The sequence below is a fragment of the Oncorhynchus mykiss genome, chromosome 16 (assembly GCF_057628025.1).
Source record: "Oncorhynchus mykiss isolate SJ-2025 chromosome 16, ASM5762802v1, whole genome shotgun sequence".
Lineage (NCBI taxonomy): Eukaryota > Metazoa > Chordata > Actinopteri > Salmoniformes > Salmonidae > Oncorhynchus > Oncorhynchus mykiss.
In genome coordinates this window covers 17,139,689-17,159,166 of record NC_143037.1, presented here as the reverse complement: position 1 = coordinate 17,159,166, position 19,478 = coordinate 17,139,689, and the positions used below count along the sequence as shown (strand labels likewise).

General features: G+C 43.4%; 2 protein-coding genes across 5 annotated transcripts; one reads left to right on the top strand and one right to left on the bottom strand.

Moving 5' to 3' along the window:
* Nucleotides 1-888: 888 nt before the first annotated feature.
* Nucleotides 889-9,469, bottom strand: LOC110491476 (next to BRCA1 gene 1 protein). 2 transcript variants are annotated; one of them, XM_021564952.3, is made up of 21 exons: nucleotides 9,329-9,469; nucleotides 9,037-9,099; nucleotides 8,815-8,833; nucleotides 8,607-8,629; nucleotides 8,298-8,486; nucleotides 8,112-8,189; nucleotides 7,739-7,986; nucleotides 7,449-7,568; nucleotides 7,035-7,304; nucleotides 6,569-6,728; nucleotides 6,102-6,350; nucleotides 5,716-5,850; nucleotides 5,501-5,576; nucleotides 5,251-5,361; nucleotides 4,828-4,995; nucleotides 4,462-4,626; nucleotides 3,732-4,287; nucleotides 3,389-3,474; nucleotides 2,987-3,068; nucleotides 2,508-2,607; nucleotides 889-2,255 (listed from the first exon to the last, which is right to left on the bottom strand). In XM_021564952.3, the coding sequence occupies exons 1-21, from the start codon at nucleotides 9,428-9,430 to the stop codon at nucleotides 2,076-2,078; spliced, it is 3,180 nt and encodes a 1,059-aa protein (XP_021420627.3). In that variant the 5' UTR covers nucleotides 9,431-9,469; the 3' UTR covers nucleotides 889-2,075. The 2 variants fall into 2 exon arrangements, with proteins under 2 accessions (XP_021420627.3, XP_021420628.3); XM_021564953.3 differs by having other exon boundaries at nucleotides 5,716-5,847.
* A 157-nt stretch (nucleotides 9,470-9,626) lies between these two features.
* LOC110491477 (proteasome activator complex subunit 3) lies at nucleotides 9,627-14,693 on the top strand. Of its 3 annotated transcripts, none has more exons than XM_090202086.1 (11): nucleotides 9,627-9,946; nucleotides 10,411-10,443; nucleotides 10,546-10,608; nucleotides 10,703-10,807; nucleotides 10,899-10,947; nucleotides 11,225-11,343; nucleotides 11,478-11,546; nucleotides 13,765-13,832; nucleotides 13,913-13,967; nucleotides 14,156-14,242; nucleotides 14,349-14,693. In XM_090202086.1, exons 1-11 carry the CDS (start codon nucleotides 9,905-9,907, stop codon nucleotides 14,427-14,429), a joined length of 771 nt encoding a protein of 256 aa, XP_090058212.1. In that variant the 5' UTR covers nucleotides 9,627-9,904; the 3' UTR covers nucleotides 14,430-14,693. The 3 variants fall into 3 exon arrangements, 2 of the variants coding, with proteins under 2 accessions (XP_090058212.1, XP_090058213.1); XR_005036456.2 differs by having other exon boundaries at nucleotides 9,628-9,946; nucleotides 13,705-13,832; XM_090202087.1 differs by lacking the exon at nucleotides 10,703-10,807 and having other exon boundaries at nucleotides 9,628-9,946.
* Nucleotides 14,694-19,478: the final 4,785 nt, after the last annotated feature.

Genomic DNA, 19,478 nt, shown 5'->3' with positions numbered 1-19,478 from the left:
GTCTCAGCAGGGGTGATGGTCGGATATACGTTTATCGTCAAAGGAATGAGCGTTACACCGAGGCCTGTACTCTGGAGCGGGACCGATTTGGAGGTGGAGGGTCCGTCATGGTCTGGGGCGGTGGGTCACATTATCATCGTACTGAGCTTGTTGTCATTACAGGCAATCTCAACGCTGTGCGTTACAGGGAAGACATCCTCCTCCCTCATGTGTTACACTTCATGCAAGCTCATCCTGACATGTCCCTCCAGCATGTCAATGCCACCAGCCATACTGCTCGTTCTGTGCATGATTTCCTGCAAGACAGGCATGTCAGTGTTCTGCCATGGCCAGCGAAGAGCCCGGATCTCAATCCCATTGGGACCTGTTGGATGGGAAGGACGAGGGCTTGGGCCATTCCCCCCAGAAATGTCCAGGAACAAGCAGGTGGTGCCTTTGTGGAAGATTGGGGTAACATCTCACAGCAAGAACTGGCAAATCTGGTGCAGTCCATGAGGAGATGCACTGCAATACTTAATGCAGCTGGTGGCCACACCAGATACTGACTGTTTTGATTTGGACCCCCCCTTTGTTCAGGGACACATTATTCCATTTCTGTTAGTCACATGTCTGTGGAACAGTTTGTCTCAGTTGTTGAATCTTGTTATGTTCATACAAATATTTACACATCAAGTTTGAGGAAATAAACACAGTTGACAGTGAGAGGACGTTTCTTTTTTTGCTGAGTTTATATTAGCATTTTCGTTCATGTCCAAATCATCCTAAAGTATCTTAAAGGTATTGTGAAGTTAATGAAGATTACCTCCAGAACAACTCATTACAAAATAAATGCTGACCTGCCATTCAAACAGCCATGTTGAAAATACAACATTTCAGCCACTTAAGGAGAATTTTGCAAGTTGTTTATTGGCTAACTGACAATTGCATGGTACTTACTTACATGCTGAATGAAAGGAAAGCCCTTCACCAAGCACAGGAAAAATATTCAGCATTTCTTCCAAAGCATGCTCCTTTAAAGGGTGAGTATTTGAACAAATATCACAATCACAAACATAATGTGTCCAGTTACAAATCAAAATTCTTTAAATTAAAAAATACAGAGCAAAAACTAACATAACGGGATTATACAGTGATTTAAACCAACGCACTCACGTGACCATTCATGTAAAATCACCATAGTAACACAGGAACCAGTCACTACTGGTATATGCATAAAAATACAATAAAAACTATGAGAAACTCAGTTCCATGAACAAACTTAGGAATGTCTCTTATAGATGTTAACGGTTGGATATACGTAGTGTTGTAGGATGTAAATATATGAACAAGGTTGATTCTTACAGGGTGAAAGTTTGAACATGAGGATGTGTGGGACGCAGAGGCAACATTTATAGCTGTGACTCCTATGGTACAACTACATGACTAATATATACTTAAACCTGACATGCAGGCGCCTCTTAAAAATAAACAGCTTATTTCCTTAATATGCAGTGGCTGTTCATAACACAATCCACAGGTCAAATGTTGCGTAACATTAAAATAACAGTACTTTTGATACATACAAGATTGCATTGTTTAGACCGATTCACTACTATATCTAACAGAAATCAAAAGGAATCGGACATCTGCCTTCTTTAGCATTCCTATGTAATTGAATTCCCCTGTGAATCAACCCTGTAAGTCCTTCAAAATAACAATAGTCCCAATACCATCCGCAAAGGATAAAAGTGGACTTTTAATTCTGGTTACATTCAATACCAACACCCTCCATTCTCTTTGGACAGAGAACCTACCCTAGCCCTGTCAATATGTCACATTCAGCAGCTAGTTGGAACTAGGAATCTGATATTTCCGACATGCTAACTAACTGGTAGTAGTTATACACGTGCCGCGTTCAACGAATCAGGAAGTTGGAAATCTCAGAGTTTCCTAGTTCCAAGTAGCATATGAACGCGGCAATAGGTAGGGCCCATTACCTAACATGTCAGTGACATCAGTGGCATAATGAAAACCCCTCTCTCTCATTGGGTGTCACAGAGGTCAGGGGTTGCGTAGAGGCCCGGCTTATTGGCCCATCAGTAGCGTGTGGCGGCGCCCCATTCATAATCGGCCTTTGCGACCAGCTCATTGACGGTGTGCAGCAGGTTATGTTTGTGCTTCCTCAGAAGCTGCTGATTGAGCCGCTGGTCCCCGAAGCCCATCTCCAGCAGCACAGCCATCATGGAGGCGTCCTGGCTGGCCGGATCCACACCACGCTGCAGGGGTGAAGGGGATAGGGGAGCCAGGTCAAAGGTTAGTTCTGGTTTGTCATTTTAAAAGTGCACAGGAAGTCAAGAAGATATGCCAAAATGTAAAGACGCTTTAAAACGGATAAATAACTCACAATTGTATGTAATAATCACTTCATGATATTATAACCATTTATCATACAGCATATTCACAGCTGAGTCAAGTTTCTCATGGCAGTGTGCGACAAGGTGTTTGACTGTGCTGTATGTGGGACATACCTTTGTGGAGCAGCTCTGTCCAGTGAAGAGAGCCTTGTAGGCAGACGCTGCCACTGACAAAGCCCCCTTGACAAGTCCCTCTGTCATACCGCCTTGGCCCCTATAGAAGAGGAAGAATGTGGTCAGCCACTATACTTAAAGGGAACTATCTGTTCCAGGGCCAGTTAGCTTTCACAAAATGTGTATCAACAAGAGTTGTTATATCACCGACGAGATCACTCAAAAGGTCTTTAAATATCTTCTATTTAAAGCGGTTTTAAAATGTAGTGTTGTATCATACTGTAGGGCCTATTACCAATGAACGACCAGTAGATTTTAAAACTTTGCATTCAAATACTAATTTGTTGGTAGAAAACCAAGCATCCCATCTAGCACAAATGAGGAACATTTTTTTTATATATATTTTTTTTATGGCAATAGATGTGCAGATCATTTCTAAAACTAAACTAGGCTTAATATTGTGTAGGAAAGTATTTCACCTTCGGTGGGGGTAGCTGCGGGGTCTGGAGTTGTACGTCTCCAAGACACTGTCGGAGCCTGCCAGTCTGGTTTGACTAGATACTGAAATATAGATTGGGGGGGGGGGGGGGGGGGGGGAGGACATACTGGATGAGAGAGCTATACATTAACACAGTCAGATGTTTTGCTGAAGTAAGAAGCCTTGAAATAACATCTAGTTCCCCTTTCTCCAAAGAGAGACAGATGTTTCCTTTCTGGCCAGTGGCCACAGACAGTAGTGGTCCACAAGACCAGCTAAAAAGCATGCATGTCAAATGAGTCCTTCGTGTGATCGGAGCAACCAAAACATTGTGTGTCTGCTTCATGCAAGGAAACGGCTGTATTTTGCAGGCACTTCCCGGCCCGCCATGTCTAACACTCACCATTTAAACGGACCGCTGGTTCGCATGGTTCTACTGGTCCAGAAGCGTGTTGACTCGTTGGCTCTGCAACATGGACCGCTTCAGACCTGGGAAACAGAACAAAAACATCCTAATATACTAATCGAAGAGAAGGGAGAGTGGACAACAGTATAGTTTAATTCCAATAGACCTACTAGATACTGAACAATTTGCACACTTCAAAATAAAAACACATTGCAAACATGTGATAGAACAGTAACATATCATCTGTTGTAATATCATGGTCCCCTGTTCACCTGTGTGTGTGTTGAGCCCTGTAATATCTAAGCTAATAGACTACTGTTGCGTCAGAGAGCCCTCTCACCTGTGTGTGTACAGGGCCTGTGGGGACAGGAGAGGGATGGGCGGGGGCACCACCTCAGGGGTGAGGGGCACGGCGTCCAGTGTCTGGGAGGCACACAGCATCTGGTTGACACTGCTGTGGATTGGAGCCTCCGTGACTAAGGCTGCAGCCCCGGACCCTTCTTGCCTCTCCCCCTCTGGGGTGGCCCTGTCCAGTTCCTCACGCTCCGAGTCCGAATCCTCCTCCTGCTCCGCGGCTGCAGTAGTGACAGGCTCAGAGAGGGCGGAGCTGTACATGGACTCGCCCAGCGGCCGACTGGTGTCGAAGCAGTCGGGCATGACGATGACGTAGTCCTCGCAGGAGGACGAGGACAAGGTGGATATCTGGCTGCTCACCTCGTCCCAGTCTGCTGTCTCGTCTTCTTCCATCTCATCGTAGTTCACATTCTTTTCATCTTCTTCATCCTCCTCCTCCTCCTCGTTCACATCATTTCTGGCTTTTTTGTCTTCCTTGTCCTCCTCCTTCAGTGCATGCAGCTCCATGTACACATTTTCAACCTCTGGGGCCAGAAGCACCGCTGAGGACAATGCAATGAGGAAGAAAATATGGATTAACCAAAACAAATTCAGATTATGTCTCGTGATCATTTACAATTGCCAATGTGTAATTGGTGCATTTTGACTTGAGAGTTACCACTAGTTACTTGAGTGTAAACAAAAGCAGACCGACTGTATTGAGAGTTGTTTCTTACCTGTGACGGTCTCCTCCTCTGACAGTGTGATCTGGGGAAGGCCTGGAGGTGAACCTTGACCTCTCATAACCCCCATCAGCACATCTGGTCCTGCCACTCTTACTGCAGTGTCAAGTACTTTCCTCTCATAGTCAAAGACAGGTCCCGGGGCTACAGCTGGGAGTGCTTCAAACATTAAAAAAACAACAACTGGAGTTACTTTAGTTTTTAACTTGCACCATTTACACAGTCAGATAACAAGACTCACAGCTAGTGAGTGGACAGAACAGCCATACTTTATCGTTCAACTGAGTCTCATATCATGGTCACTTAGTCATGCTTTCCCATTTTGCTGGGAAATTCAACCAAACCAGATGGCCGCCTCACCTTTGGGCTTGCAGTAGCTGGGTTGATGTCTGCGCGGGGGCTTGTGGTCGGGAGCCTCCTCCAGGGCGAGAGAGCGGATCACCGTCTCACACACAAACTGGGACCCGCTGATGTCCCCCTCATCCCCATCCTCGTGGCCAAGGGGGTCCAAGTTCTCCCTCTTCACACCTGACCACGACACACACAATACAAAGGTTAGGGCTGTGTATGATATGTGGTCAACACTGATCAAATACTTTTTTCTCAACTTCTTTTACTCAAGCTGACACCTGCCTTAGAGCCTGTCATAGCATATTTATATTCTTAAATCCATAGTTGTTAATCATAAACAAAACTCACAATTTGATATAGACTTGTCACTTATTTACTTGATAAAAGAGTCAAGTGAAAGACCACAACATTGGCCTCTGCCCTCTGTCTTACCCAGCAGGTTATTGACCCTGTTCGTCTCAGTGATGTCTTGGAACAGAGCAGGGCCTGGGTTCTCCAGTAGAGGGCCGTCGTGGGGCAGAGGGGACATACAGGGGGTCAGATCTACCAATGGAACAAAAACAAACTCATCTCAGTCATCAACACACAAGCATTGTGTCTTGAAATTCTCGGGAATATCTGAAAAAAGACCCACAAAAATATATCTTTCCATGCGTTGTGGTGGCATCATATCATTTCTTACCAACTGGAGTGTTGTTTGGAACTTTCTCCAACTCTTGTACAATGTTCATATCCAGCAATTCAAAGGACAACAGATCCTAAAAAAACACAAATAATACAAATATTGTTGAGTCATTGAATAAAGCAGGAAGTTTCCCCGTGGTGTATGGTGATATCATACTACTGAGTCTACCTTTGTGGCAAAGCCAACATGCCGTGACCTTAGTCTTTCCCCACCTGTGCAGTGAGCAGGTCTACAGAGGGTAAGTAGTAGTCTCTGTGGCAGTAGTCTACAGACATGGCCAGGCCATTGTCCCTGGAGCTGGACCATCCCTCCACCTTCTCCACAACCACAGGCCTGGGCTCGTCCTTCTGAAGCACAGTGGGAGAACGTAAATCACATGATATAATGACACTAATAGCGGTGGAAATAGGCTGGATGTTGATGTTTTATTCCTGTAACTTTTACCTGATGCTTAGTAAATCCATCCCTGTATCAGGGTCTGCAATCTCAAAATATTATTGCTTTGTACCGGATGTCAAATATGCTTAGTAGATCTGGCCCTGTACTAGTGTGTATCTTGGCTAAAGAAATGTGAATGGGACAGAGCTGGTTGACTTGCCAGGCATTTGCTCTGAGGACAGTTGGTGTTTCGGCTGGTGCTGGGGGCCACCACGATGCTGCACCACACGCGGGGGCCAAACTGCTCTCCGCAGTGCACCAGGCGCCAGTGGGAGGTGTAGGGGCCCTCCATCACCGGGGCAACGAAGGCCACACTGACCACGCCCACCTGGCCCGGCTGCAGCAGGGGCACGGCCATCTCACGCTTTTCCTCCGACGCCAGGGCCAGGTTACCCCACATGCACTTCAGCTAGGGACACACACACAAGGACCCAGACAAAAACAATTCAACAGAAAACTTAACACTGTATTCACACAGGGAATCTACACTGAATTCAAAGGGCTGTAGCACTGGTTGGGTTAATCAGACAGTAAGTACTAATTACATGTAATTAATAGTTACAATTAGGTGTAGTTAGTTCTAGTATGCAGGTTAGGGACTGAGATGGGTCCTATTGGCGGGAGTACCTTGGTCTCTGAGGTCCAGTTGATGGTGCCCGAGTTCCTCATCTTCCAGTACTTGATGAACTTGGTGCCGGGCTCTAGGAAGGTCCCATCAGGCAGATTTTCATCCAGAAACAAGGCAGCCATAGTGGGCACCAAGGTGGTGTGGGAGACCTCGGGACCCCTAGTGTTTCAAGTGTACAGAGCATTGTTGAAAACAGCCCCGGCTTCAGACCCATCCCTCTTTTTTCCCCTATGAATCATAAAAGCAGCAGGATCCTTTTTGCAGCTCAAAGCTATTTATTGTTTAGAAATCTATGAAGCAGCAGCAGCAGTTTCACACGTGGGGTAGTTCCATCATCCACCAGCGATAAACTCTATTACAACTATTACAAAGATGGCCTATTTCTTGAGAAAATATTTGATTTTTTTCTCCATGCTGGGCCTAGAGACACCCAGCACTCTGACGCCCTCCCAGGGTGGCGCTTACTCTGGACTGGAGGCCTGGGGGTCTGGGGCAGGACCTGGGGATGGTTCTGGGGCCTGGGTAGCAGCAGGATCAGGGGCCAGGGCTGGAGCCTGGGTGGTGGCCATATTGGATCTGGCAAAGGTAGTGCCAGGGCCACTCCATTGCAGGCCCCTCTTTTCCAGCCTCAGCTTCTTCTTGATCTCCTTCACCTCGGCCTTGAGCTGCCTACTCTCAGCTTTGAGGCGCTGACGCTCAGCCTTGCGCACCGTCCTGTCTCCTCGCCTTGGGAACCTGAGTACAAACAAAATACAGAAGTAAAAAATAAATAAAAAAATACAGTGGAAGGTGTGAAAGCTGAACATCTCCTCTCCTAACAATAAAAGTAACACAGACAACATCACAGTAAGGGCAGGCTTCTACATCCAGCAGACTAACCTTAATTCTCCTGACATGCCGTGCTCAGTGATGGAGAGGGGCGTCTTAGTTCTCACCAGGTTGTGGCTGGGGTCATGGCTGTGTCGACACAGCTCACATAAGATGCAGGATGGACACACACTGGAGAAAAACAGGACACCAAAAAGAAGGCAAGAACAATGCTATTTATATTACTAATTGAAAGTGACATTTCATGAGAAATCAGCTAAATAAACCTTTTATTTTATTTAAACTCATGAGATTATTAATAACATAATAATATTGCTAAATTATTGTTGTGATGGGTCTACCTGCACTGATACGCTCCATCAGAGGCTGGTCTCTTGCATTTGCTGCAGTCAGGAGTATAGCCCAATGAAGTGTAGGCAGGGGGCCCCATGGAGGAGGAGCTGATCTTTTTCCCCTTGACATTGACTCCACCTACAGCTCCAAGGGCCTCGAGGGGCCCGTCGTGGTCAGGAGCCTTGTGGGTGCAGCACTGGCCAGAGAAGTCGTTACACATTTTCTCCACTACCTCCTTTACCACCTCATCCTTGAACTGACAGGAGAGAGGGATCCCGTTAAAACTGGTTCTACATTTTAAAAAAATGTAAGTCGATTTTTGGGTTTATTATTCTGATATATAAAGAAACAATGAAGAATCTAATTTCAATATGGACTTACTTTTTCCATGTAAGATCTGAACCAAGCTGGGGGAGGTTTATCCTCTGGCTTGGTCAATTTGTTGTCCTTCACAACCACCTATAAAATCAATTGATTGTATCACTCATGCAAAACTATACCAACCTGACAATGATATAACTTCTCTTACATTCAGACAACATTGAAAGCCGTGTGTGGTGCTCTTACAACATCTCGCTCAGGGGTGACCTGTGTGCCTTTGTCCACAGTCTTGACCCTGGAGGGGTACGGAGGGGCCGGCCGGAGGTCACCCTTCAGCTCCTTCACATCCTGGGCCTTGACCGGCCCAGCGCCAGCCTGACCCTGCTTTGCCTTGTAAATGTTCATGTGCAACTGGTTCCCCTGCTTCTCTGCACTCTGGAGGAAATAGCACGTTCAGCAATTCAATATAGCATTTTACTGCCTCGAAGAACTAGTTCACAGAAAGTTTTTTTTGCCTTTGAAATACATTTTTAAAAAACATGTAAGTTTGAATACCTTCACCGCCTCCTCATATTCCCCTGAAAAATATAGACAAACAAAAGAGATCAGAGAATACGTTTGTGTTGGTGTGACCTCTCAATTATGAACGGGAAAGCTAAAAACGAATAACCATCACATTAAAGATGGAGAAAAGTAATGGCATATCATTGTGATTTAACTGAGATAAATTTCCCACCTATATTAAGATTATCACTTAATTTACCTTGACTGTTAACGGAAACCTGAAACAAAGAGAGTGATTAGTGTTACAGAATGCCTTCTGAAAAAACATACTTTGAATCTGCTAATGTATCCCTTGTCCCATAATATTGTTGCTGTAACGTTACATCAGAAATGTTGGAACCATGTGAATGATCGAGCAGAGTGAGGACTTTGCCCTACATTCGAAATAATACACAATAGAATAAAATACTTTTAAACTCACCTCTTCATTGTCCTTATCAAAATATTTAACTTGGAAATGGCTTATGCCAAACGATGCTTTTATCTGCAGATTCAATTCAAAGAACATAGCATGATGATTCGGGATCAGTAAAACATGATCACATCACATATAATAATAATACTCAAATGTGATGCTAAAGAGATAATTTGCAGACAAATGTCTAAATAGTCCAACGTTTGTGTTAACTAGGCCATGGCTAGGCCTGCTAGGCTCGAAGAATGCAGCTAACTTGTCTTTAGCTAAACTGCGCCAGCGCTAGATAGCTACTTGCCCAGGCTTCAACCGACTCCCATTCCGATTTATCCAAATCTGGAGCCACAAATGTCTTTACATTCCCCCTGAAATTCACTTTAATCGTAACAGGTAGCCCCATGGCTGCTTTTTGTGATTAAATAAGGAGAATCATTGAAGATTATAGTGGACAGAACGAGTTCTCGCATTCGCCAATCCTCTTGTTTACATCGCCAGCTGAAAAATACGGTTTCGCGTTCAGTGCATAAATATGCCGCGTTCAAAACAACTGGGAACTCGGAAATATCTTCAGTACGTTCACGATAACCGGGAACTCGGAAAAAACGACTGGGAACAGGTGTTTGAACGGTCATCTAACTCGGAATTCCAAGTCGAGAACGGGGGTATCTTTCTAGAAATCGATCACCGACGTCACGATTTGACTTTGTTTTTTTTCCTTGTTCCCATTTGTCTTGAAAGCACCATTACTGTGCATGCGTGTTCGTATGTCATGTTGTCTCATGTTGAATACCTCATTTTCAGACAACAATTGTGGCTGACACGTTTAGTCCCAAATTGAGGACAATCGTATTTCTGCCATTTGTGGTTAAAGAAGATGAATTCACTCCTCAAGGTGGACAATGAACTTAATCTTAAGGTAAAACGTAATTTACGTCCACAATTCATTCGACATTTTAGGAGAAGTTGCTTGTAATGTTAGCTAGCTAGCAATTATTAGTCAGTGAGGCAAAGTGCTGAAGCTAACTTGCTTTCTTCCCGTGCCTGGCATAACGGACCAGGGAAACCGTCTAACAGGTGCACTTCCTTACATAAAGCTATAACTTACATAGTTATCGCTTGTGCCGCATGTTTCATAAGGGGCGAGTATTGGTAGCTAGCTAGTTAATAACTAACGGTGTCAAGGTAACCCGGTAACTCAATTCAACACAATTTTTAGACGTGGACCGATAGCATATTGATTTGACGTTGACTGATGATTAGCAATGTCTCGCAGACAGTATCTTAATCGAATCCCAATCACATGTTGTATTCAAACATGCCTGCTGGTTATTGAATATTTAATTATTTTCCTGTAATATGACAGTTGTTGTTTTTGTACAGGTCGATGTTTTCAGACAACGAATTACTGGGGAGGTGAGTTTCCTTTCGGGTGTTTACTGTATTCAGTGAGGGCACAAAGTATCTAGATATTATAGCTTTGAATGTCATATTCCAACTATACTCCTTGTTTCACAGGCGGAGAACCTAGTTGCAAGTTTTTTCCCAAATAAGTTATTGGAACTTGACCATTTTCTCAAGGTAAGCTTATTTATGTAATCACAATGTAAGTGATTAGTCAAATGACCTCCAATTTCCCTTTTAGAGTGTATGTGTTGTGGGCCATCGTTTGCAGGATCCCATTTTAAACATCTGTGAACTTAAAGAGATACACTCAGAAATCAACTTGACAGTGCCAGACCCCATTCTACTCACAAACCTCCACGATGGACTTGAAGCGGTGAGACTTGGAATGGAATTAAACACCCTGTGATGACCAAATGCAATCTGTAATTGTAACAGATGTAAGCAACTTGATATCCTCTTCGCAGCATAATGCCAAAAAGAGGAAAATGGAAGATGGTACTGGGGAGGACAAGGGTGAGTAACACTACATGCATATTTTGAGTGTTTTCTTCATTTTCTGGTGTTTACTTCTGGTCAAGCCTACAGTGGTAAGAGGTATGTTCTCTTGTTCATCTTACACTTACATTGTAGTCATTTAGCAGACGCTCATATCCGGAGAGAATTACAGTAGCGAGTGCATACTTTCTTGTACTGGTCCCCCGTGGGAATTGAACCAACAACCCTGGCGTTGTAAGTGCCATGCTCTACCAACTGAGCCACACGGGAACAATTTTCTCTTCCTGTCCTACAGTGGCTGGCACCAAGGTCTTTATCATGCCTAGTGGGATGATGAAGAGCAACACCAAGCTGGTGGACTTGATCGAGAAGGTCAAGCCAGAGATCAGGACACTCATAGAGAAATGTAACACGGTACATCGCGCTTTCCCACAGTCTCTTCCATAATCTATCCCACAGGCTTTGCCTTAATCTATACCATACATTTAGGTGAGTACATATTACCCATTATCTGCAGTCCCTGATAATTTGTCTGTCTTGTTCTTCAGGTAAAAATGTGGGTTCAGTTGCTTATCCCAAGAATAGAAGATGGCAACAACTTTGGGGTTTCAATTCAGGTGCCACGTTTACTTTATATGTATTAAAGAAGATAAGTAGGCGGCCAGTACGTTGCAGCACACTTCAGTGAACTATTAACAGAGTACATTTTACAAAATAATATATGCAGGAGCAGTCGGCATAGTACATCAGGACTAGAGGTCGACCGATTATGATTTTTCAACGTCGATACCGATACCAATTATTGGAGGACCAAAAAAAGCCGATACCGATTAATCAGCCGATTTAGTTTTTTTAAATTATTACATTTTTTAATTTTTAAAAATGTATAATAATGACAATTACAAAAATACTGAATGAACACTTTTAGTTTAACTTAATATAAAACATCAATAAAATAAATGTAGCCTCAAATAAATAATCAAACATGTTCAATTTGGTTTAAATAATGCAAAAACAAAGTGTTGGAGAAGAAAGTAAAAATGCAATATGTGCCATGTAAAAAAAGCTAACGTTTAAGTTCCTTGCTCAAAACATGAGAACATATGAAAGCTGGTGGTTCCTTTTAACACGAGTCTTCAATATTCCCAGGTAAGACGTTTTAGGTTGTAGTTATTATAGGACTATTTCTCTCTATACCATTTGTATTTCATATACCTTTTGACTATTGGATGTTCTTATAGGCACTTTAGTTTTGCCAGTGTAACAGTATAGCTTCCATCCCTCTCCTCGCCCCTACCTGGGCTCGAACCAGGAACACATCGACAACAGCTACCCTCGAAGCATCGTTACCCATCGCTCCACAAAACCCGCAGCCCTTGCAGAGCAAGGGGAACAACTACTTCAAGGTCTCAGAGCGAGTGACGTCACCGATTGAAACGCTATTAGCGCGCACCCCGCTAACTAGCTCGGGAGTTGATAGGCTTGAAGTCATAAACAGCTCAATGCTTGAAGCACAGCGAAGAGCTGCTGGTAAACGCACAAAGTGCTGTTTGAATGAATGCTTACGAGCCTGCTGCAGCCTACCACCGCTCAGTCAGACTGCTCTATCAAATATCAAATCATATACTTAATTATAATATAATAACAAACACAAATACTAGCCTTAGGTCATTAATATGGTCAAATCTGGAAACGATCATTTCGAAAACAAAACGTTAATTCTTTCAGTGAAATACGGAACCGTATTACATTGCACAACCTTAAATTTTATGTCATAATTACGTACAATTCTGGCAAATTAGTTCGCAACGAGCCAGGCGGCCCAAACTGTTGCATTTTCCCTGACTCGGCGTGCAATGAACGCAAGAGAAGTGACACAATTTCCCCAGTTTAATATTGCCTGCTAAACTGGATTTCTTTTAACGAAATATGCAGGTTTAATAAAATATACTTCTGTGTATTGATTTTAAGAAAGGTATTGATGATTATGGTTAGGTACATTCGTGCAACCATTGTGCTTTTTTCGCAAATGCACTTTTGTTAAAGCATCCCCCGTTTGGCAAAGTTGGCTGTTTTTGTTAGGAATAAATAGTCTTCACACAGTTCACAACGAGCCAAACGGCCCAAACTGCTGCATATACCCTGACTCTGTTGCACAGAACGCAAGAGAAGTGACACAATTTCTCTAGTTAAAATAAATTCATGTTAGCAGGCAATATTAACTAAATATGCAGGTTTAAAAATATATACTTGTGTATTGATTTTAAGAAAGGCGTTGATGTTTATGGTTAGGTACACATTGGTGCAACGACATAGCTTTTTTTTTTCGCGAAAGCGCTTGTTAAATCACCCGTTTGACGAAGTAGGCTGTGATTCAATGATAAATTAACAGGCACCGCTTCCATTATATGCACGCAGGACAAGCTAGATAAACTAGTAATATCATCAAACATGTGTAGTTAACTAGTGATTTTTTTGATTGGTTTTTATAACATACGTTTAATGCTAGCTAGCACCCTACCTTGGCTCCTTGCTGCACTTGCATAACAGGTAGTCAGCCTGCCACGCAGTCTCCTCATGGAGTGCAATGTAATCGTCCATGATCGGTGTCCAAAAATACCGATTGTTATGAAAACTTGAAATCGGCCCTAATTAATCCTTCATTCCGATTAATTGGTCTACCTCTAATCAGGACGCACAACTGCAATGGATTTAGACTACTAGAGTCTATATGTATTAAAAGGTGCACCATTTTTATTGTTGTCTGTACCTAAGGTCTCATCTAAGTGTATGCTACATTGAACCATGGCTCCACCACTGATTTGGTGTCTGCAGGAGGAGACAGTAGCTGAACTCCGAACAGTGGAGGGGGAAGCAGCATCGTACCTCGACCAGATATCTGGGTACTAACCTCAACCCGGTCTTTACAATTAGTCTTACTGTGGTAGGCTATGTAACCATCTTGTATCCTGTCTGCCCATAGATACTACATCACAAGAGCAAAGCTAGTGTCCAAAATAGCAAAATACCCACATGTGGTAAGTGTGATTGCTAACTGCAGGTCTGGTTGGCAAGCTTCTTCCAGACAGAAACCTGTCACTACACTGTGCATTTACTGAGGGTAAAGCAGCATTATGCAAATGTGGATATTGTCCAACCCTAGTATGCATTATTTACATGCACCTACATTACTATTTACCTTAAGTCTCTTTCTTTCTCTAAACAGGAGGACTACCGGCGCACAGTGACTGAGATTGATGAGAAGAAATACATCAGCCTCAAGGTCATAGTTTCAGAGCTGAGAAATCAATACGTGAGTGAAATATCCTGTTATGCACAGGAATAGTTTTCCTCACCATCCATTTCTACCCACAAGATAACACATTGCGTTTTTTAATCCTGAATCTGCTCTGTTACAGGTAACGCTACACGACATGATCTTGAAGAACATTGACAAGATCAAGAAGCCTAGGAGCAGCAATGCTGAAGCATTGTACTGAGACTGACCCAGCCACCCCTCCCGTTCCCTTCTTCTGCCAGCTGTCAAAGTAGCGGAAGGACTAGAGCTAGACCATCACTACCAGATCAGTACAATCCAGGAAACCATGGTCCCGGTATCTTTTCGTTTGATTGGTAAAATATGGTCATTGTTTTAAAATCCTTCAAAGAGTATGTTATGAGGTCTCTCGACGAACCGTGAGCAATGGCTCTGGGAAAAGAACGCTATGTATTTTTTATTCAATTAAAACCATTTTGTCCATGCATCTCGCTGTCTTTTCTGAAACTTTTGAAATGGTCCAAGACCACTTTTACTGTTTTGTCTACTGCTTTATTGAATGTTCTATGGCGCGATGGGAGACCGTCCTATGTAGGTCACTGCAGAAGTGCTTTTTAGCGGCTGGGTTTTCAATTACCCTGGTGATGGTGGTAACGGCTGACTGACTTTATGCTGAATAGTATGGCCTCAAATCAGAACAGTTATTTCAGACTGTCGGTAAAATTGTTTAGATTGTTCAATGATAATGAGACATGACATTTTAATGCTGCCAACTCCGAAAAGTGTTTTTCTTCAACTCATTTAACTGAATAAAAAAAAAAATTAAGACATTTTGGAATGGTTTTACTTCTAAACACTAATGTTTCATCATGCTTTATATTCTTCAGAGGTAAGATATGCCAAGTAATACAGACATCGTTACACTCATCTGCTCACACAAACCATTGGTGTAACCTTTTGGTGTGATTGTGCCGACAGATATGGCAGCTCTGCTTCTAGCTCCTAAGAAACTTGAAGTATTTCATTGTTTGTGTTATTTCTTACATTATTAGCCCAGAATTTTTCTGTGTTATTACATACAGCTGTAAATAACTTTTGTATATAAGAGTAGCGGTAACTCACCAGCATTACGACCAGGAACACGACTTTCCTGAATTGGATCCTTTGTTCGTACCCCCCCAGGGCAATTTAACTTCCAGAGTCTGTTCCAAAACACCACCGGCGGAGAAGAGGTATTCAGTGTGGATTTCTAGTCTGACTCAGGAGGCGTGCACACCATCCACCACTTCTGAGTACACTCACTGATGTCCAGTCTCTGGACAACAAAGTAGATGAGCTCAGAGCTCAATCAGGGATTGTAACATACTGTGTTTCACGGAAATATGACTCTCAGGATATACTGTCCCCATCCATACAGCCAGGTGGGTTCTCAGTACATTGTGCAGACAGGAATAAAGAACTCTCTGGGATGAAAGGCAGGGGTGTATGTTTCATGATGTATTGCTCGTGGTGTGATTGTGATAACATACAGGAACAAGTCCTTTTGTTCACCCGGCCTAGAATTCTTCACAATCAAATACCGACCATATTACCTCCAAAGAGAATTCTCTTCGGTTATAGTCACAGCCGTGTATATTCCCCCTCAAGCTGATACCATGACGGCCCTCAAAGAACTACACTGGACTTTATACAAATTGGAAACCACATATCCTGAGGCTGCATTTATTGTAGCTGGGGATTTTAGCAAAGCAAATTCGAGGAAAACGCTACTGAAGTTCTATCAACACATCAACTTTTGAAAATGCCGACAAAAGGCTCTCCCCCTCCCTTCCTTTGGCAAATTTGATCACGACTCCAATTCCATGCTTCAAGATTGTTTTGATCACGAGGACTGGGATATGTTCCGGGTAGCCTCTGAGAATAACATCGACGAATACACGGATACGGTGACTGAGTTCATCAGGAAGTGTATAGGAGATGTCGTACCCACTGTGACTATTAAAACCTACCAAAACCAGAAACCGTGGACAGATGGCAGCATTCGCGCAAAACTGAAAGCGCGAACCACCGCATTTAACCATGGCAAGATGACTGTAAATATGACTGAATACAAACAGTGTAGTTATTCCCTCCGTAAGACAATCAAACAGGCAAAACGTCAGTACAGAGACAAAGTGTAGTCGCAATTCAATGGATCAGACACGAGACGTATGTGGCAGGGTCTACAGACCATCACGGACTACAAAGGGAAAACCAACATCTTGCTTCTTGACAAGCTAAACACCTTCGCCCGCTTTGAGGATAACATAGTGCCACCGATGCGGCCCGCTACCAAGGATTGTGGGCTCTCCTTCTCCATGGTGGACGTGATTAAGACATTTAAGCATGTTAACCCTTGCAAGGCTGCCATAGATAGATCCACACACGATGCAATCGCCATCGCACTGCACACTGCCCTATCCCATCTGGACAAGAGAAATACCTTTGTAAGAATGCTGTTCATTGGCTATAGCTCAGCATTCAACACCATAGTATGCTCCAAGCTCATCATTAAGCTCGGGGCCCTGGGTCTGAACCCCCGCCCTGTGCAGCTGGGTCCTAGACTTCCTGACGGGCCACCCCCAGGTGGTGATGGTAGGAAACAACACCTCCACTTCCGCTCAGCCCCATCCTGTACTCCCTGTTCATGACTGCATGGCCACGCATGCCTCCAACTCAATCATTAAGTTCGCAGACGACACAACAGTAGTAGGCCTGATTACCAACAATGATGAGACAGCCTACAGGGAGGAGGTGAGGGCCCTGGGAGAGTGGTGCTAGGAAAATAACCTTTCACTCAACGTCAACATAACAAAGGAGCTAATCGTGGACTTCAGGAAACAGCAGAGGGAGCACTGGAGGCTGAAGAAATTTGGGTTGGCCCCTAAAACCCTCACAAACTTTTACAGATGCACAATTGAGAGCCTGTCGGGCTGTATGGTAACTGCACCGCCCGCAACCGCAGGGCTTTCTAGACGCATCACAGGGGGCAAACTACCAGCCCTCCAGGACACCTACAGCATCCGATGTCACAGGAAGGCCAAAAATATTATCAAGGTCATCAACCACCCGAGCCACGGCCTGTTCACCCCGGCTATCATCCAGATGGCGAGGTCAGTACAGGTGCATCAAAGCTGGGGCCGGGCCGAAAGACTGAAAAACAGCTTCTATCTCAAGGCCATCAGACTGTTAAATAGCTGGCTTCCACCCAGTTACGCAAACCTGCACCTTAGAGGCTGCTGCCCTATATACATAGACTTGGAATCACTGGTCACTTTAATAATGGAACACTAGTCACTTTAACAATGTTTACATACTGCTTTACTCATCTCATATTTTAGTCAATGCCGCTCTGACATTTCTCAAATGAATATTTATATATTTTTTAATTCCATTCTTTTGCTTTTATATTTGTGTGTATTGTTGTGAATTGTTAGATACTACTGCACTGTTGGAGCTAGGAGCACAAGCATTTCGCTATACCCACAATAACATCTGCTAAATATGTGTATGTGACCAAAAATGTATTTGATATTGAGACTGACTTAAAGCTGTTTCAGCAATGCCCTTGTCACCCAGTAGATGGAGCTAAATGGTACATGTAAGGCTGATGTTCAAGGAAGGTCACACATCTGATTCCACTGAACTGCATCTTTATCACTTAACATGATAAGCTATGCAACTGACATTTTCAAGGAAGTAGCCTTGACATTTTTTAACTTTTGTAGGCTTTTTGAATGGACAAAAACGTAGCGCAATGTTCTTCAGCGCAAAAACTTAATAAAAGGCATTTATCTGGTAGAAGTAAATTAATTCACAAACAAATACAATTTCATACATATTAAATGACCCCATTTTCACAAAATGTATGATATAGTCATTAAGCTCATCAAAAGATTAGGGTACATGATACGGTAGTCAAGAGGAAAGGGCGGCTACTTTCACAGACTATTTGATTGGAAAATGTCCCTTTACATCAGCTCGTAGTACAAATGTGCCTCATTAGTTTACATGACAAACATACATTTGCCAAGATTGGGTTTTGAAGCCAATCACAGTAAGGTACTTAATAATCGACCAGAAATGATTTGATATTGAGCCAAAAATGGCTGCATTGGACCTTTAACTCTATTTTGAACATCTACAGTATGTTGTAGTCTGTAGTGTGTGTGTTTCCCAACAGGTCCTATCCTGACGTAGTCAATGTGCAGGCAGGGGGCGACCTCTGGATGAGTTGGTGGTGGTGGAGCTGACACACCTTCAGTCACTCGCTGTCCATGCACTGGCAGAATGTAAGTCAGCCCTTCAGGAACACTCCCTCTCTCCTCACAGACTGGTGGCATTCCCTTCCACACATGCACACACATGTTAGGTGAACTCAGGGTTGCAAAGGCAGGGAATGTTACTGGTAACTTATTAAAAAAATGTAAGTAAACTACCAACATTTTTGGAAACTTAAGGATTTTAGGTCATTTTAATAACATGCAAAATAGGCCTATAGAAAATAATAAAATAAGATGTTTTAAATGTGAAAAATATCATGACAAAGCTGTAAAACAGATATACTCAATAGGTCAATAGTAAAAATAAAGAAAACCCCTTGAGTGAGTAGGTGTGTCCAAACTTTTGACTCGTTCAGTACATATATATATATTATTTCATATCTACAGGAGTGCAAGTTTCACCATGGCACTGACCGTGCTGATGCGTTGGAACATGATCATTATTAGAATATGGCAAGTATTAGTCAATTATTGCAATCTATTCTTGCTGGCTTTCACAGGCTACCTAAGACTTGAAACAGATAGGTGGGAGGGCATAGCCTACAGGCTGTCTGCAATTTCTTTATGCCTAATTTGCCTAAATGGGTAATGGAAACACTTCAACCAGAACATTTTTTAAAGTTTTTACAGCTGCACCATCGAGAGCATCCTGATGGGTTGCATCACTGCCTGGAATGGCAACTGCTCGGCCTCCGACCGCAAGGCACTACAGAGGGTAGTACGTACGGCCCAGTACATCACCGGTGTCGAGCTTCCTGCCATCCAGGACCTCTTTACCAGGCGGTGTCAGAGGAAAGCCCAAAAATTGTCAAAGACTCCAGCCACCCTTTACCACCTGGGGGTGGCCCGTCAGGAAGTTTAGGATCCAGTTGCAGCGGGATGTGTTTAGTCCCAGGGTCCTTAGCTTAGTGATGAGACTGTTCTCTCTGCTACTGCACGGCAAGCGGTAC

Excerpts from the sequence above, each read along its gene's own strand:
- LOC110491476 (XM_021564952.3), bottom strand. The coding sequence starts at position 9,430 with ATGGGGCTACCTGTTACGATTAAAGTGAATTTCAGGGGGAATGTAAAG. Across the intron at positions 6,729-7,034 it reads CCCCAGGCCTCCAGTCCAGA|GGGTCCCGAGGTCTCCCACA; the intron begins GTAAGCGCCACC and ends TTGAAACACTAG. Across the intron at positions 3,069-3,388 it reads ACCAGCGGTCCGTTTAAATG|TATCTAGTCAAACCAGACTG; the intron begins GTGAGTGTTAGA and ends TCTATATTTCAG.
- LOC110491477 (XM_090202086.1), top strand. The coding sequence starts at position 9,905 with ATGAATTCACTCCTCAAGGTGGACAATGAACTTAATCTTAAG. Across the intron at positions 11,344-11,477 it reads TCATAGAGAAATGTAACACG|GTAAAAATGTGGGTTCAGTT; the intron begins GTACATCGCGCT and ends CTTGTTCTTCAG. Across the intron at positions 11,547-13,764 it reads ACTTTGGGGTTTCAATTCAG|GAGGAGACAGTAGCTGAACT; the intron begins GTGCCACGTTTA and ends TGGTGTCTGCAG.